Below are 15,361 nucleotides of genomic sequence, written 5' to 3' on the forward strand. Positions count from 1 at the left end.
CGCGAGGGAGAAAAAGGATCGAAGATGATATCTTGCCAGATAAACGAGTCATTGCGCGCTAATGATTTTCTTCATTTTTCACTCTCACGTCTGCCGCGCACAATGTAGCGTAGGTGCTGACGCTCCATCAAGGTTGAAGCTGGTAAAGTTGGATGAATGAAAAAATAAAATAAATAATAAAGCAAGAAATCAAAAACAAAACTGCCGCGATGTAATGCAGTAGTGTAAGCCGAGCTGTTGCGCAGGAGTAAAGTCAATGGCTTTGACGACGCCAGCTCGCAACTGTTTTAATAAACCACCTGAGTCACCGTCTCCGTCTGACAGCGCGCCGCAAAAGGCGGGAAATTGCGGGAGGTCTCGCGCGTGCTCGCGCGCGCCTTTGCGCCAGGCTGACGTCACCGCTACAATGCGTTTCACTGCCGCACCGGCTGCACGATGCCAGAGCAACGTCTTGTTACCAACAACGGGCAGCCTAATAAAGTCTCCGCTGCTTGTATTGTACTCGAGGTGACCTCCTTTTTGGTTGTCTCGCGGCACTCGTCTTCCTGGAACATATACCGATGTCGAAAGTTCGTTAGGCGTCCGCTAGGGGGACGCTTAGTCGACAGGAGGTCATGGTGGTCGCTTTGGGCGGAGTGGCACCTGTGGTAAACTGTGAACTTGGATAAAAAAACGCGAACACCGTAAACGTAAGTGTCATTCTTCATATTTCTAGCCACGGGAATGTGTCCTGCGCATGTCCGAACCGTTGGCATGGCTGTGATCAAGTTCCTAGCTGCGCGGCTGGCTCGCTCGTTGCGAACGCGGTCTCACACCGTCAGCGCACGTCCACGGCTGCAAGATTAAATCTTGGCTCTCTGCCGGCGTGTCAAATAACTTCGCGCTTCGAGAGACGACACTACAGACATCGCGAAATATGTGCGAAATTCCGATAAACATAGCGCCGGTAGACGAACTTGGAGTTCCTGTCAACGTTAATTGGGGTTGCAACAGCGCTAACAGGAAGTAACGGTGCTATCTTTCTCGTGCGACACTTTAACGATCAGAATCGAAAGGAGGTTGTTTTGAGGAGGAAACCCAGACTTTTAAGAACATTTTGCTCGAGGAAGGTATCTTTATGTGTGGCAGCGCAGCCAGCAGCCGCGGATCGTCGTTTGTGGATGACGCGCACAGGTGCGAGCTTGCTCTCGTGCATCGGCTGACGTTTGAAAAGGGTCGTTTCTTTTCGTAGCCGGACGGCATATCCGCGGGTGGACGAGTATTGGGCTATTGTGTGGGGGCTTAGTGAGATTCTCGTGTAAAATATGACACATTCTCGTGTAAAATATCACACCTACAGCTGGTGTTGCTCGAGTCTTGTGCATTTGTATGTATAACGTAAACGTGTTCACGTCTCGACTGCTTTCGCACTGTTATACACCACGTTGTTGTCTTTCTTTTTAGTGAACTAAGATGCCATGAGCTTTGGCTAACATGTCTAATAAAAGGTCATCGGTCATACTGGTAAGTTAGTCGCCTACGTATGGCGCGCTGCACGTTTAACCAGCTGCTTTAACACCAGAAACCTTAACGGCGTCTTGGATGGGGGTGGCGATGATTTGCAGCGGCCGCTTTTTGTGACGATCGGATGACTTTGCTAGCTTTCTGCATTCAGGCTCTTTCGCTCCTAAAGGATGATTTGAATCCTGAGGTACCGCGCGTTCCGCGCGGTTTCGCTTTCGTTAACCAGTTAACGGCATATTTCGGCAAAAATGGTACCCCCGCTGCTTGCTATTTATAGATGCCCCATTGCGTGTCGCTTTTGTCACTTCTGCCCTCCACTCCTCCTCTTCCGTGCTTGCTGGCGGCCAAACTAGGGGTGCAATGCCATTTGCATGTGCTTTGTCATATTTTTGTCTGTTATTGTTATTTTGTTGTCCTAGTGCCGGCTTTAATCCAGCCGCTGACGCACGCAGCTTTCGCACTGCCAACTACCCCACGCACAGCTGCTTAAAGGGCAGTTTTGAAATAGCTTCCTCCGAGAATATCAAAGTGAAACCTTCACTGTGAAGAATGCAAATGTTGAGTGACGTTTGAAAATATGTTAATCAAACTCGTAAATTATGCGCAAGCTCACAAAACCTCGTGGTATGAAATGCGTAAAATTTAACGCATATTATGTTACAGTGGGGCTTTCTATATTATATTTTGTAATTCGATACTCTCTTTAATTTGACAGTTTTGAACAGTCCCAATGGGCCCATCCTTTTGAATTAGTTCTTTTAATATGGACATATTATATACTGAACTAGTCATGCATGTTTCATTGAATTCAAATTAGCAGATCTGTGTGTGTGTGATTTGGCAATGTGCCTTGCACCATGATAGTGCTGTCGTAAATTTGTTTGGATTTTTACTTAAAAAAAAAAAAGAAACCATCTGTTTCACAGCTAGAGGATCAGAATTAGGCCCTCACTTTTTTTTTTTTTTTAACTAAAGTGGAGTGACACTTCTGCAAGTACAGGCATGCATTTACTTGCCAGGTTCTCTTGTAAAATGTAAATAATTTTTATTGTCATACTGTTATTGAATGCTTGTCAAGCGAGGGAAGGAAAGACAAATGGTGAGGCTCTGTCCTTCTTTCTTTTTGGAGGTTTGTCCTTGAATTGTTTCTCAAAGAAACACATTATTAATGTGTTTGTTAAAAATAGTCAATGTGGTTTGGTTACGTTAATAGTACCATTGCCTTCGACCTGCTTAATTGAACCTCATTGCACTGAAGTATCATTAGAAGCTAAGATATTTGCATTTATGACAGCTGTTTGTAATAAAAGCAGAAGCAAAGTCCTGTAAACAAATCCTAATTAGAACCACTTACAAAAGGCACCCAAATGAAAACAATGCTGAGGTTAAGAAATATGTTGATGACAAACTTCAACCCATTACAAGCTTATAGTATGTCTCTCTCTCTTTCATGTTCTGCAAAATGCAGGGCATAATATGGTCAGATTGCTCAGTAAAAAAGATGTTCATGAGGATTCATCTACGATAATTTGTTTCAGTAACATCAGTGCTGAATTGCATCTTGTAGTTTTAGTCATTCAAGAGTATAGTGCTCTGACATTAAATGACCAGTCACTTCATATTTACTTTGTGTCCAATATATCTGGCTGTAACACTTTTCATTACAATGTGGTTCACCAGTTTGGCGCTGAAAGTTGATTGCTTTGCTCTTGCAGTTGTAAAAGGATATTGTAGCCAGCATAGTTGTGCTCCTTTAACTACAAGTGAGACGTTTGATTGCACAAAAGTAAAACAAGTTAAAAGTTATTAGTTTATTTTGTATATTGTGGAAATATAGTAACCATGATTGCAAAGTCAACACCGATGCAAGAGGCTTACATGAGTGTTTGCAGGAGTTGGGGGCAAGGAGGACCAATTGGCTGACATAAAAAAATTTACTAAAAATAATATATCTCCTCTTTTTTGCAGCATTTCATTACATTGCTTTTATTTTAATAGTCATCTAATGAAAAGAACAAAGAGAGCTGTTGGGTGTGTTGAAGGGGTGAGCAAATTGTCATTGCCTAAGTGGCTTCTTCAATTGCAACTAGAGCAACTGAAGGTTGGGTTAATTGCAGTCTGTAACTAATTTGCATACCTCTGACACATTCAAAGCTAGCAGATGTACATAACTAGGTTACATTGCAAGTGAGACCATTTTGACAAACTATGTAGTAGAGCACAGAAAAAAGTAATTAGCTGCTAATTGGCCACAAAACTATTACTGTGAGGCTCACTCATGCATTTTTCTACATTCTAGCTGGATATGTTTGGAAGTCGAGGGCGAAAGAAGCCGTCCAAGGCGGGCGGTGGCCAGCCTTATCCAACACAACCAAGGCCCACATCTGAAAATTACTCTGCCGAGCCTGCGGTAGAGGTGTACGTGAACAGTCTCAATGAAGAGGAAGTGAACAGAGAGTTTGAACGAATGCTGGTAAGCTGAGCTCTTGGCCCTTTCAGTCAGCGTCAGAGGTGCAAACATGGTGTAGTATTTACTCTGTTTGGGAAGAGAAGTTTGCATGTACTTGCAACTCTTCATTTGTCTTGGACAAGATAGGCTCCTCGTGTATCATCACGGGCCAAAGTAGCCAGGTGCAACCACTGTTTCTTTTTAACATTCTTGTAATGGAATAGCTGGGGATGTTGCTATTATTATTATTATTATTATTATTATTATTATTATTATTATTATTATTATTATTATTATTATTATTATTATTATTGTTGTTGTTGTTGTTGTTGTTGTTGTTGTTGTTGGCATTTCTTGTTCTATTTGCTGCAGAAAATACCTGCTGAAAAGCTCGCATAGTCTGTCATACGAACAAGGCACTTCCTAGTTGTGTGGTGGCATCGCTCTTTTCAGAGATGTAATACCGATTATGCTCGAAAGGTTTAAAGAGAACTGTTTTTGTCTTCTTGAAGCCAATGTAATATTCTTGCATGACACTAGTGCAATATAGCAGTATAATGTACTCAGGCCCTTGAAGAAGAGAAGCACCACATGGTAAGAAGGAAAGTGGGTCTTGTCCAGAAGAAAGCTAGCTGCAAATGTTCAAAATAATTTTATACACAAGAAGTATGAGAGCTGCTTCTTGTGAGAAGAAGTTGGCATGGAGCACTGACAGCTGGAGGTTTTCATTTTGCAGGTTTTCGCAGCTGAACCTCTCAGTTCAGCTCTCATTTCAGCTGCAAATGTCAGACATCCATCTGTAAGACATAAAAAGTTTGTTAAAGTTTTCTGAAGTTTATATTAAAAGATGGGTTCAAACCTGTTACTGGACTAAACATTTATTTACTTGAAATATTATTACGTTCTCTACTGAGGTTTGCATCTGATTGCAAGAGTACAGAACATCCAGCCACACAAACAGAACTGTCGTGCTACTGATAGCCATGAATAGGAACCATGAAAGCGAGTTTCGTAAATGGCATGTTAAATAAATGTGCAGCACTGTATTTACCCAAATATCTGTTGCCTTTAATCAGCCTAATGCCTAGAAAAGTTCCAAAACTTGAAATAAGTGTTTTTTTTCTTTTTTTTTTTTCTCTGAATTCAACTTGAAAACAAACATCAGCAATTTCAGAGTGAAGTACATCTCTCACTTGCAATAATGGATTCGCATATAGCATGTGGGCAGTAAATAAGTACTTGCATGCGTGACAAAAAGAGCCCACTTTGTGTCAGGCTCTCACTCATTGCTATCTGGGCTGGCATCACTTGCTGCCTTGTCTCTTTCTTCATGTAACTTGTTCTACTTTTCACAGTTTCGTGAAGTGTGCTTGACATTCAGCGCTTTAAAGATATTTCTGAAATGTGTCTAGCAGGGATTTCTTTCCATGTGGCCACTATTTGACTAACCTTCTTCTGTCCTTTATGAAGTCTAGGGTCTGACGTAATCCCGTCTGGTCAGGGAAGATCATAGTATATAATACATACAGTGTTCCAGCAAACAATATTTCAGATCCTCCGCGGCAGTTTTGTTCACAATGACCATTCTGAAAAAGCTCCCATGGAGGAGCCAGAATGTCTTTTAATTTAATACATTTTACCTTGGTCGGTGCTGTGTATATTATTTACTTCTGTCCTTTAGTGATGCACTGTTGCTGTGACCAGCCAAGTTTAACTGGTGCGTTTCTGCTGTCGGCCGGTTGGTGTATTGTCTCCATAGCCTGTCCTTCAAATTACTTTTCAGTGGTGACATCATATGGTTGCAAACAACTTCTCAAACCCTTAAAGGGACACTAAAGGCAAATATTAAGTCAAGCTGTAGTGTTGGATTAAGACTAGAGTATCGCTAAGCTGTCAATATTATCGCAAACAGAGCGCTAGTAATCCAGAAATTAAGGTAAATGCAGGACACGATTAGAGACTCCCCAGGACATTCAAGTACTTGCCCGATGACGAAGGCACTCCTCATTTAAATTTTGTCACTAGTATTCAACCACTCGTTTTAAAAACGTCATTGTATTGTGTTATAAGATGAAAGAAAATGCTACTTGACCAGTTCTATTTCATATTTAGAAAAAAGAACTCGTTGACATTACACCGTTGACAATGACGCGGGCGGTCGAAAGGTTTCATTTTCGCACGACTCTGCGCCACCCGCGCTTTCGTGTTTCAGTAGTTCCGTTATTGCGTAGTACTGCGCTGGTTTTGCTGGCTCGTGAAACTCGCACAAACTGCAAGTATCGGGGAATTCCACTTCCATTAGATGTCACGGGATGCCCGAACGGTCCATGTCACTTGACCAAAAGCAGCTGCAGTGGCGCATCGTACTGCCGTCTGTCGGCCGCCGTCTTACTCACCGACGGTAGCAAAGGGCGGTGATGGCGTATGCGGCGTCATCACTCCCCGGTTGGCCTGGCGGGAGATTTGAATTGCTATAAAGCTATTCGGAACCTTCAGATGCAATTTTCTCCCAAACTAAGTCTTTTCTTTGCACGAAACAAGCGCTGCGAGGTTTCTGGAATGGTATTTAAACAGTCCACGTCGACTTAGTATTTTGCTTTATTGTCTCTTTAAACCACATCCTCAAGTTTAGGCGAAGTATATAGGAGGTGCATTCAAAAATTAAATACCTATTAATTGTTAAATGAGCCATGAATATTAGAAAGAAATGATGTTTGTTACTGCAGATACACTTACACATAACCTGGTTTTGCTACAGTGCGGCACTGTGTTCTACAGGCCAGTGTCACACATCTCTGCTGCCAATAACCGAAACCAGGATGTTACTGCTTTCTGCAGTGTGAAGGATGTGCATAAAAACTATCCAATTCATAGGGTGGCCGCTCATACCAAGAACACGCCCAACAAGTTTCCAACAAGTTCTCACCAAGTTGAAACACACCAAGCAATCATCTTTACGATGCACGAGTTATTATGAGGCATGCATGTTTCCTACTTGAAGCCATGGCATTGCCCAACAGTTGATATTTCTCTGAATTGCTTGAAGCATTGTTCAACTGTATGATTGCTCATGTTGTTCAATTCGTACATTGCAAACAAATGTGGATATTGGTCTTCGTCACATCAGTGCACAGAAACAGTATTACAGCACAAGCGCCATAGTCGGCAGGCAACTGTATGGGAACAGGGGTAGTAAAGATGGAAATTCTGTCCTGTGTATGTGTTTAATCTATTACTGCTCAACACGGCAGATTTCAGCTGTGTACCACCTGCTTCATTCGAGCACAGCCTCATTCTGCTTGGACATGTTGCACCATTTTCAGCACTATCGGAGCTTAATTTCTGGATGCCGCTAGCACATACCTTTTGTAAGAAAACATCAGCTTAGATTTGGATGGAAATCGAGCAAAATCTGTAATTACCACTGCATTCGGTGTCATTCTGGTGGATTTGGAGAAACCAGGTATAACACTTATCGTGCACATGCTCTTTAGTCATAACAGGCAGCTGCTCCAAACTTATGTGATCGTAAGTTTCCTGTCTGTAAGAATTAAAATCTGTAGGTGTGTTTGTGTATGGCTTTAAATGTAATTAATATACCTAATGCCTTACTATTGAGGCACTCTATTGAAGCCTTACTTTTACTACTGAAGCACTCTATTTTTTTTTTAATGCACTTTCGCTTCGTGCTGACGAGATAAAGCAGCCAAAGGTAATGTAGCAATAGAAATTATTAAGCTGGAACAGAATCTATTGTTGTTAAAGTTGTTTCGAATATCTGTCTTTTCATGAACAATACCATTTCTCTATCATGAACTCTCAACACTTAAAAAGGTTTCTGTGGTAGCGTGAGCCATTTAGCATGCCTTGTTAAGTGTTCGGGTGTCACTTTTGAAGTTAAATTTGGGATTGAACCTGCTCAGCTAAGCCTAGCATACAATTGAATACCGCTGTTAAAACATGGTGGTTCTATATTGTCACATGCTTTTTACTGTAGTGGGGCATAATGCAGGCTTTCGTGTTATTTAAAGGAGAACGTGTCATTGGAAGTGATCAATTATTAATAGAGTCCCAGCTTCTGAAAGCACACTGAAGCCCATATTTTTTCTTTAGTCTAGTGTCATTATTTACCCCATTGCACGGCTGTTTCAATCAAGTGTTTGCAGTGACTGTTCTCTACATACCTACCTCAATGCTGTGCTTACAGGATGACATGAACCTGACCGATGAGAAACGGGAGCCACTATTGAATCGGACTCTTATGGAGAAGCGGGAGATGTTGTCAATGCATCTAAAGGGCACAGCTGCTGTGAGTGTTTACAGCTGTTTCGTACCGATAACATCAATTTATCCCTAGCAGCATTGCATAACATTAGAATGGTTGAGATGTGAGGGCATTGGGTACTAAGGTACTCTGGTAAAGCTGTTTGCTGCTTTCCTTTCAGTGATACTTTTTGCTAAGCAGATACTTGCTTTCCATTTTCAGTATGAATAATATTTTGCTAAACTAAATTAGAATACTGAAAAAATTGACTGTATTTGAGTAAGGCAGTATTAGAGAGTTTTAGTTTAGCGTTTTTACACTCCGCTTAGCTTCTGAGCGGAGCGGAAGCACGAATGCGCTTGCGTCCTCCGCTTAGCCACAAGCGGGCTAGCAGAGCGAGAAACACGGTCCGCTTACAAGCTGCCTAAGCGGAGCGCAGAGCGTTGCTGCTGTCTTCCGCTAGCGTGTGTCGTCGATGCACACGCCCTCTCTTGTGCGTGCATCGAAGCACCCTGCATCGCTGCACTAGTCGTGCGAGCGCGAATAACTTGCGTAATACACCCCGAACTGTTTCTTTAAGGAAATAAAGTGAACAGCAAAGCTACCAAAAACGTCGCCTGCTGCATTGGCGTCAGAAAGGATTGGGTTGGATTCGAAATAGAAACTCACTGGCTATCACGTGGCCTTCGTCAAGTCGACGCTTCATTTTACACTCGATAAAATGGACCGGTAACGCATTACAAGCACCTGTCTAGATACTTCATAAACAAATAAGTTGTGTATACTCGTCTTACCTTGTAAAAGTGACAAAACGGTTTTTTATTTTGTTTTACTACGCTGAATTTGGCCAGAGGGCGCTTCAACTACGAAAGGTTCGCTCCGCTACGTTAAACGCACAACTAAAACGTAAAAATCGCCCACCGCTCCGCTGTGGCTTAGCGGGGCAGCTCAGAGCGGAGCGGACCGTAAAGACACTCAACTAAAACACTCTATTAAGAGATGGCCTGTCTGCTTCACAACACTTGTAACATGTTTTAACTGATTCAGTTGTTTGTATATAGCAATTTGTGATATTTTGATTGAAGCTTGAGTTCTTTATGCTGTTTTCTTTTTTTCATTTTCTCAGGGTGGTAAAAGGAGTAGTAAATATGAGTCTGCTTTGGATTACGTTAACTTCCTTAGCAGCGAAGGCACATCAGCTGACAAGCTCTTCCGGGGTATTGAGTCCCTGCGCATAGCCCTCACAAACAACCCCGTCAGGTAATAATTGCTCTTTTATGTAACTTGGTCACTATGGAACTAAGCTTTGCTGTCGCAGTCAATTGTAAACAATCTACTATTGAAACTTTGACCCATTTGCTAATGCTTGTTGCATCCATTTGGAGGACCTCCACAGACCATGCTGTCACGCACGCGCATACAACTACAAGAGGCATATTCGATCTGAAGAATGTGGAGCTCTTGTAACACAGTTGAATCGTGGAACTGTACTCATTCTGTATTCTTATCCTGGAGTGCTAGATGAGGGAAACTATGCCTACCATTTGTCGTGATTTTTAAGGCATGCCACTTGTTATACAGATGTAGAACCAAACTAACAATATACAAGAACCAAACATTGAGGTTGTCACCAGCAAATGTGTCTTCCTTCTTGAGTGCTTGACGTGCATATATGCAGTTTTCAGACACTGAACAGAGAGAATATTCACACTGAAAACCAAACAGGAAAACAATCATAACAGTTGGCATTGAGTGTTAGCAAAAGCAAATTCAAATGATAGAAACCAAGTATAACACAGTGCACATCATCATCTTGTTTGAAGCGTGTCATTCATGAATGATACCACGGAATCTCGTAAAACCGCTGAAGGACTGCTTACTCACACATGGGTCCTATTTGTTCCGACATAAATGCCTCTACAATTCGTTTTTCTTTTTGAACTACCTTAGGAAAGTTTCTTTGTTTGGCATTGTATTGTGTGGTCACTGCCACACTACGTACCTATTCCTTTTGCTGCCACAGGATGCAAAGGATGTAGTTCTTTAGCAAGATCTTAAAGGGGGGAGGGGGGGGGAGAAAAGAAAGAAAGATGCTTGATTAAAAGCTGACATGAAAAAACCATCAGCATCAAAATTTTATCTTGTTTGGCAATACTACCTTCAACTCGTTTGTGTTGATTGCACAAATTGGAAAGCTCTTTCAGAGATCTACACTTGTCATCATAATCGCTCATTGTCGTCATCCAGGGTCTGAGCAGGAGTGTTCAGAATAAAACAATTTCTCTTTGCCTGGATTGAGTGAAGTCAGTCACCCTAATTGGACTACATTTTACGTCTTGTTCATGGTGAATTATATGATTGAGCATTATATGAGTCCATTATTTGCTCATTAGAAAGTTACCTTGACCCCACCATACTTCCTACTACCTAACAACAGCTAGAAACATGAAGGGATACTAACACGAAAAGCTTAACAAAATAAACATGTACTATTGCTGCCATTTACTAGAGGTGCGATAAGTATGCTTAAAAAATGTCATTTGTTAATTTAAACTGAAAAGATAAAAACATGCTTAAAAAGTGATGACCACAGACTGGTTGTCCTTGGTAGCCACTTAATTTATATAGTTCAGAGAACCAAACCTTACACTGCATGTGCAAGTAATCCCGTGACCCGTTGGAGTTTAAAAAGTAGTCTTCCTCCCGAGGTGTGAAGCGCATGACAGTGCAAAAGTGGGCAATTTGTTTATTTTTTTTTGCGAATGGCTGGCCAATATATTTAAAAATTGGCACTGTGTTTAGGAATTGCTTATGTTGATGTACATTTTCTGCAGTTGGCTGAAGGATTTCCTACAGGAAGGCATGGACAAACTGCTGAAGATTCTTCAGAGGTGTAAACTGTAAGTTTCATTTGTTTGTTTTTCTACTCATAAAGGCGCGGCAATATACTGAAAGACCAAGTAGATGGGATTATGGCCAATCATGGATTATGTCCAATCAATGGTTAATCTGTGTTTCCTTGTAATGTACGTCGAAAACTGTTGGAAAAGGAACAACGGCTGTTTACTGCAACATGTTGTGCTGACGAGTACAACGAAAATGGTGTAACATTATATCATTTCTCGGCCGAAATATTTTGTGAAGTGCATAGACCAGAATTTGAAGTGCTTCCAGAGGGTAGCCATCTTTTGCCAGCGACTGAGGCAGCTAGCAGATGGAACAAAAGAACAACCACGATAACGCTCAGCCCCGTTCTTATTGAATACTTGCCACCAGTGTTCGTTCACCATGGCTTTGTCGTCAGCTGCCCTGTCGTCAAACTCGCAGCCCAGCACAGGCTTCGCCGACAGCTAGAGATGGGGGTCGAGATTGTGTGCGCTTGCTCTGAATGGATGTGCATTTTTAAATGATTGTGGTCTTTACATCATGCATGCTCTCAGCTGGTTAATTTCATGTTCTTTCTGGCATTTGCTGCCTTACTCTTTGCTCTGAAATTTGTATTTGCTCTTAAGCTTGGCAGTTATTTCAAAATGTAAAGTTAAAGAGTGTTATAGTGGGTACCATACAAATAAATATTTAGCTATGTGGAATAACACCTCAAAAACTTATGGACATCCATGAAGATTTGTGCTTGGTGGTGATTTAGCATTCTTCAATGGTTTCTTACAAATTTTTTTCTTTTTCCTGTGCAGACAGGCGTGCTCACGTAAGAGGCAAGTTAAGCTTTATCAGTAAATAATGTATTAAGAATTTTTAGCTCGTGTTAGGTTGAAAATCTCGTAGCTGCTTTGTTTCCCCTTCTATTGTACAGGCCAGCCTTCTGATGCAGATGGCAAATTGAGCCTTTTTGGCCACAAAGTTTTGCTGAGGTGAATGTCTCGTAGCTGTTTCATTACATTGCATTAATCCAATCTCTTTATACAGGTGGAATGTCTTATGTGACAGGCAAGTTTAACTCGTTGAGCCTATCAATACGTATCTATTTATTTGGGAATGCACATATTTCTGCATAGACAGTTGAACCTCGTTATACCGAAGTTGTGTCCGACGCGAGAATAGGTTTGTTATATCCGATATTCATTATAAGCATATATTTGTTGCACGCTAATATCAGTGAGATTTTAATTTTTTTTTCGTTATATTGATGTGAAAGCGTGAAATAGCCCATCCATTGAGCAAAAAAGTCGCCATCCGTCATCTGGAGCAGCGAAATAGCACTTAAATACCCATTGGCTGTGACGCCACGTCACAACCGTGCCTCGACGGAGCAGATCGCGCGAGCGAATAAGAACTTCTGCTGCTGTGTTAGCATGCCAGGTGTTAGGTGAGGGGAGAGGACATCGCCGCAATGCCACGTCACCCTCACCCTTGCTCCCGCTCTCAGAAGCCAGTACGCGGTCCATATCTCTCTTTCTCACCCCACTGGACTTAGCTTCTGCGTGCACCTGCCGGCCTTGGTGGCATGCGGCGTTGGCACTGCAGGCTGCTGCTGCTTGCTGGCTCAGGCAGCATGTACTGCTGTGGTACATTACTCGCAGTGCAAAACTCGGGGCCGCTCAGCTGCGTTCAATTGGACATTAATGCTTTCGCATTCACAACTCATAAGAAGTGTTTAAGTGTCCTTGGATTTTTCTATAATTCGTTATATTGAGGTTTGACTGTAGTGCTTTTTCACGGGAGTTAATTGCAGAAGTATAGATGAACTCAGTTGCAGTGATATTCAGAAGTGAAATAATGCAGAGTCAGGTACAAAGCAGTTCTAAAGAAGAACAGTGACAGTAACAATACTTACACGCAGAATCGCCAGATATGCAAATATACAAAGAAGTATCTCTCAAATGGATAAGAAAACTTGTAATGGCACCGATACACTTTAAGGTGTGTCGACCAACTTTGACCTTACAGCAGCATCAGGGAAAGAGTTCTACACTTTCTGTACAGTAATTTTGCTGGTTCTTGTTTATGGTGCCAAATGTCTGCTGTGTCTTTTTTTTTTTTTCTTTAAGATATCCCAGAGACAATCGGTATGAACGAATCGAGCATGAAGTCATTCGTTGTGTTCGTGCACTTATGAACAACACGGTGAGCTATTAACTGGCATTTCTTTTTATTTGCTGTCACAGCATACTCTGCATGAACGTTGGGGTTGCTTACAATGATTATGGCTGTTGCAATGGCTCTTACCGAGCAGTTAAGTTGATGCATCACCTTGTGATTCCCGTTTTGCTTGTTAAAATTGTAGAAGGTTTCATGATAGTCTTAAGGAATCTTGACGCCCTCAGCGTGTCATGAATGATTGTTACTCTTGAGCTTATGGCAAACCCTACTCACACTGTAGATAATGGTAGACATTCTGTCAGCATTGCTTTTCTTGAATTAGATTTCCCACAATCTTTGCAGACATATGTCAATGTTCAAAGTGGTGCTGTCATCATATCATTGTGGCGTATCAAATCGACAAAACAATTTGCCATTGTGGTAGTTTTTCTTTTTTTAAAATAGTGAGCCCTTGAGGCTTTAAACTCATTGAGTCAGGTACTGTCACTGATGTTGCTATTATATTGTTTTGCATAACGGCATATAGTGCACTGGGTGCACTATATAGTCAAGAGCACTGTGTAGTTGCAATAATATGTGAAACTTAGTTTTGGTGCCTTGTGCAAAGTGCCAAAACAGAGTGATTACATGTACAACTGAGTATTCCTGTAATAAATGTTCACACTTACATACTAAGTTTTTTGTGGTGAAAAGAATAAAAACATTCAGGTTTTGTGTTTTTTATGCTTATTTGGAATGTGCCAGTTGCTGTATAAAACTGCAAAGTTGCAAATATAAATTTTACTTTTTAATTTGTCTCCACTGTTCCAATGGTTTAATTTCGTTGGATGGACTTTCCATCTAGGAAGTATTATATGGCTTAAAGATCTCTGGGAGAAGAATTGGATCACCTTACTAAAAGAAATACTGAGTGTTTGGTAACATTCCTTCCTGCAACAAACTATCTTGTTGAACTGCCTGCTATAACGTGCGAAGAGTATTGGTACTACAGTTTTATTGCAGTAGGGTCGATGATTTTTATGTCCAATTAAAGCCTCCACAGTAAAAAATTGTATTTATTGCTTTGATGGCCCCAAACCTCCATTTCAAATTTATGCACAATATTCAAAATAAATACTGAGGATAAGTACTGGGAACTCACTAAACAAGAAATTGAATAATCCGTTCTGTAAATTACTTGAGTAAATTACCAGATGCGTAAGAAATCAACTTACGAAGTTATAACATTTCTACATCAAGATCAACTCTTAATTTATAGTATATGGCAAAAATTAAAGTGTGGTTCCCAACAATCGGGTAGCAGCATTAAGTATGAGAACAATTTTTTTTTTTTTTTTTTTTGTCGACCGTGCAGGTTATGTCTGAGACCTAAAGTTATGTGGTTGCCGAGTTCTCAATAATAAAAATCTTGAGTGTTGAGTTGTAGGTGCTTTGATATGTATTTGTAACATCTGAAATTACCACAGAAAGTAGTATTGTAAAGTGCAGCAACTCGTGTGTATTATTTGTTAAGTACAGTGCTCAGAGAATGAAATGCGACAGTCGAAACGTGCGGCTGCCAGTACATGTAGCACCGCCTGTGGAAGCGAAGTCTTGCATTGTGGTATAACATGAGGGTGAGAGCATTTTTGGAGCACGATTACTGCTTCCGGCTGCTGGCGAAAGGGTCTGTGGTTCACTGCAGACCCAACTGTTGCGACTGTCCCACTGTTGTGTTTCATTCTGTGAGTACTGACAGTACTGTACGTGTGTGCCTGATGCGTGACTCTGACCCTACTTTGTTCTCACTCTTTGCAGCCGGGTCTGAAATATGTCTACGAGCACGAAACGGCACTCACCATTGTGTCGGCCAGCATGGATGTCACTAAGCCCAACGTTATGGTCGATGTGGTGAAGCTGCTTGCGGCTGTTTCTATAGTTCCACCGAATGGGTACGTCATCAGTCCGTCAGCTGTTGATGCTTCAGTCTTGAGCATATGCATTGCAAATGATCGTATAAGTTTTCCGGCCGCTAGACCCCACGTGAACAAGAAATGGTGTGAGGTATGCGCGATCGAGACCACTAGGCATGCACAACAGCAGCAGCT

At 41.5% G+C, this 15,361-nt stretch overlaps 1 protein-coding gene across 3 annotated transcripts in view; it reads left to right on the top strand.

The window, feature by feature from the left end:
• Positions 1 to 478: 478 nt before the first annotated feature.
• LOC119450267 (protein diaphanous) overlaps positions 479 to 15,361 on the top strand; it is a 58,033-nt gene continuing 43,150 nt past the window's right edge. Inside the window, exons 1-8 of one of the 3 annotated variants that reach the window (XM_037713676.2) lie at positions 479 to 689; positions 1,444 to 1,503; positions 3,803 to 3,976; positions 8,160 to 8,261; positions 9,343 to 9,476; positions 11,051 to 11,116; positions 13,223 to 13,298; positions 15,072 to 15,205. In XM_037713676.2, the coding sequence (XP_037569604.1) occupies positions 1,474 to 1,503; positions 3,803 to 3,976; positions 8,160 to 8,261; positions 9,343 to 9,476; positions 11,051 to 11,116; positions 13,223 to 13,298; positions 15,072 to 15,205 (716 nt within the window). In that variant the 5' untranslated portion in view covers positions 479 to 689; positions 1,444 to 1,473. Of the gene's footprint in view, positions 690 to 1,443; positions 1,504 to 2,478; positions 2,603 to 3,802; positions 3,977 to 8,159; positions 8,262 to 9,342; positions 9,477 to 11,050; positions 11,117 to 13,222; positions 13,299 to 15,071; positions 15,206 to 15,361 lie in introns of those variants that run through there. The other 2 variants (XM_037713677.2, XM_049665756.1) reach the window with 2 other exon arrangements.

This window comes from Dermacentor silvarum, chromosome 4, assembly GCF_013339745.2.
Source record: "Dermacentor silvarum isolate Dsil-2018 chromosome 4, BIME_Dsil_1.4, whole genome shotgun sequence".
Lineage (NCBI taxonomy): Eukaryota > Metazoa > Arthropoda > Arachnida > Ixodida > Ixodidae > Dermacentor > Dermacentor silvarum.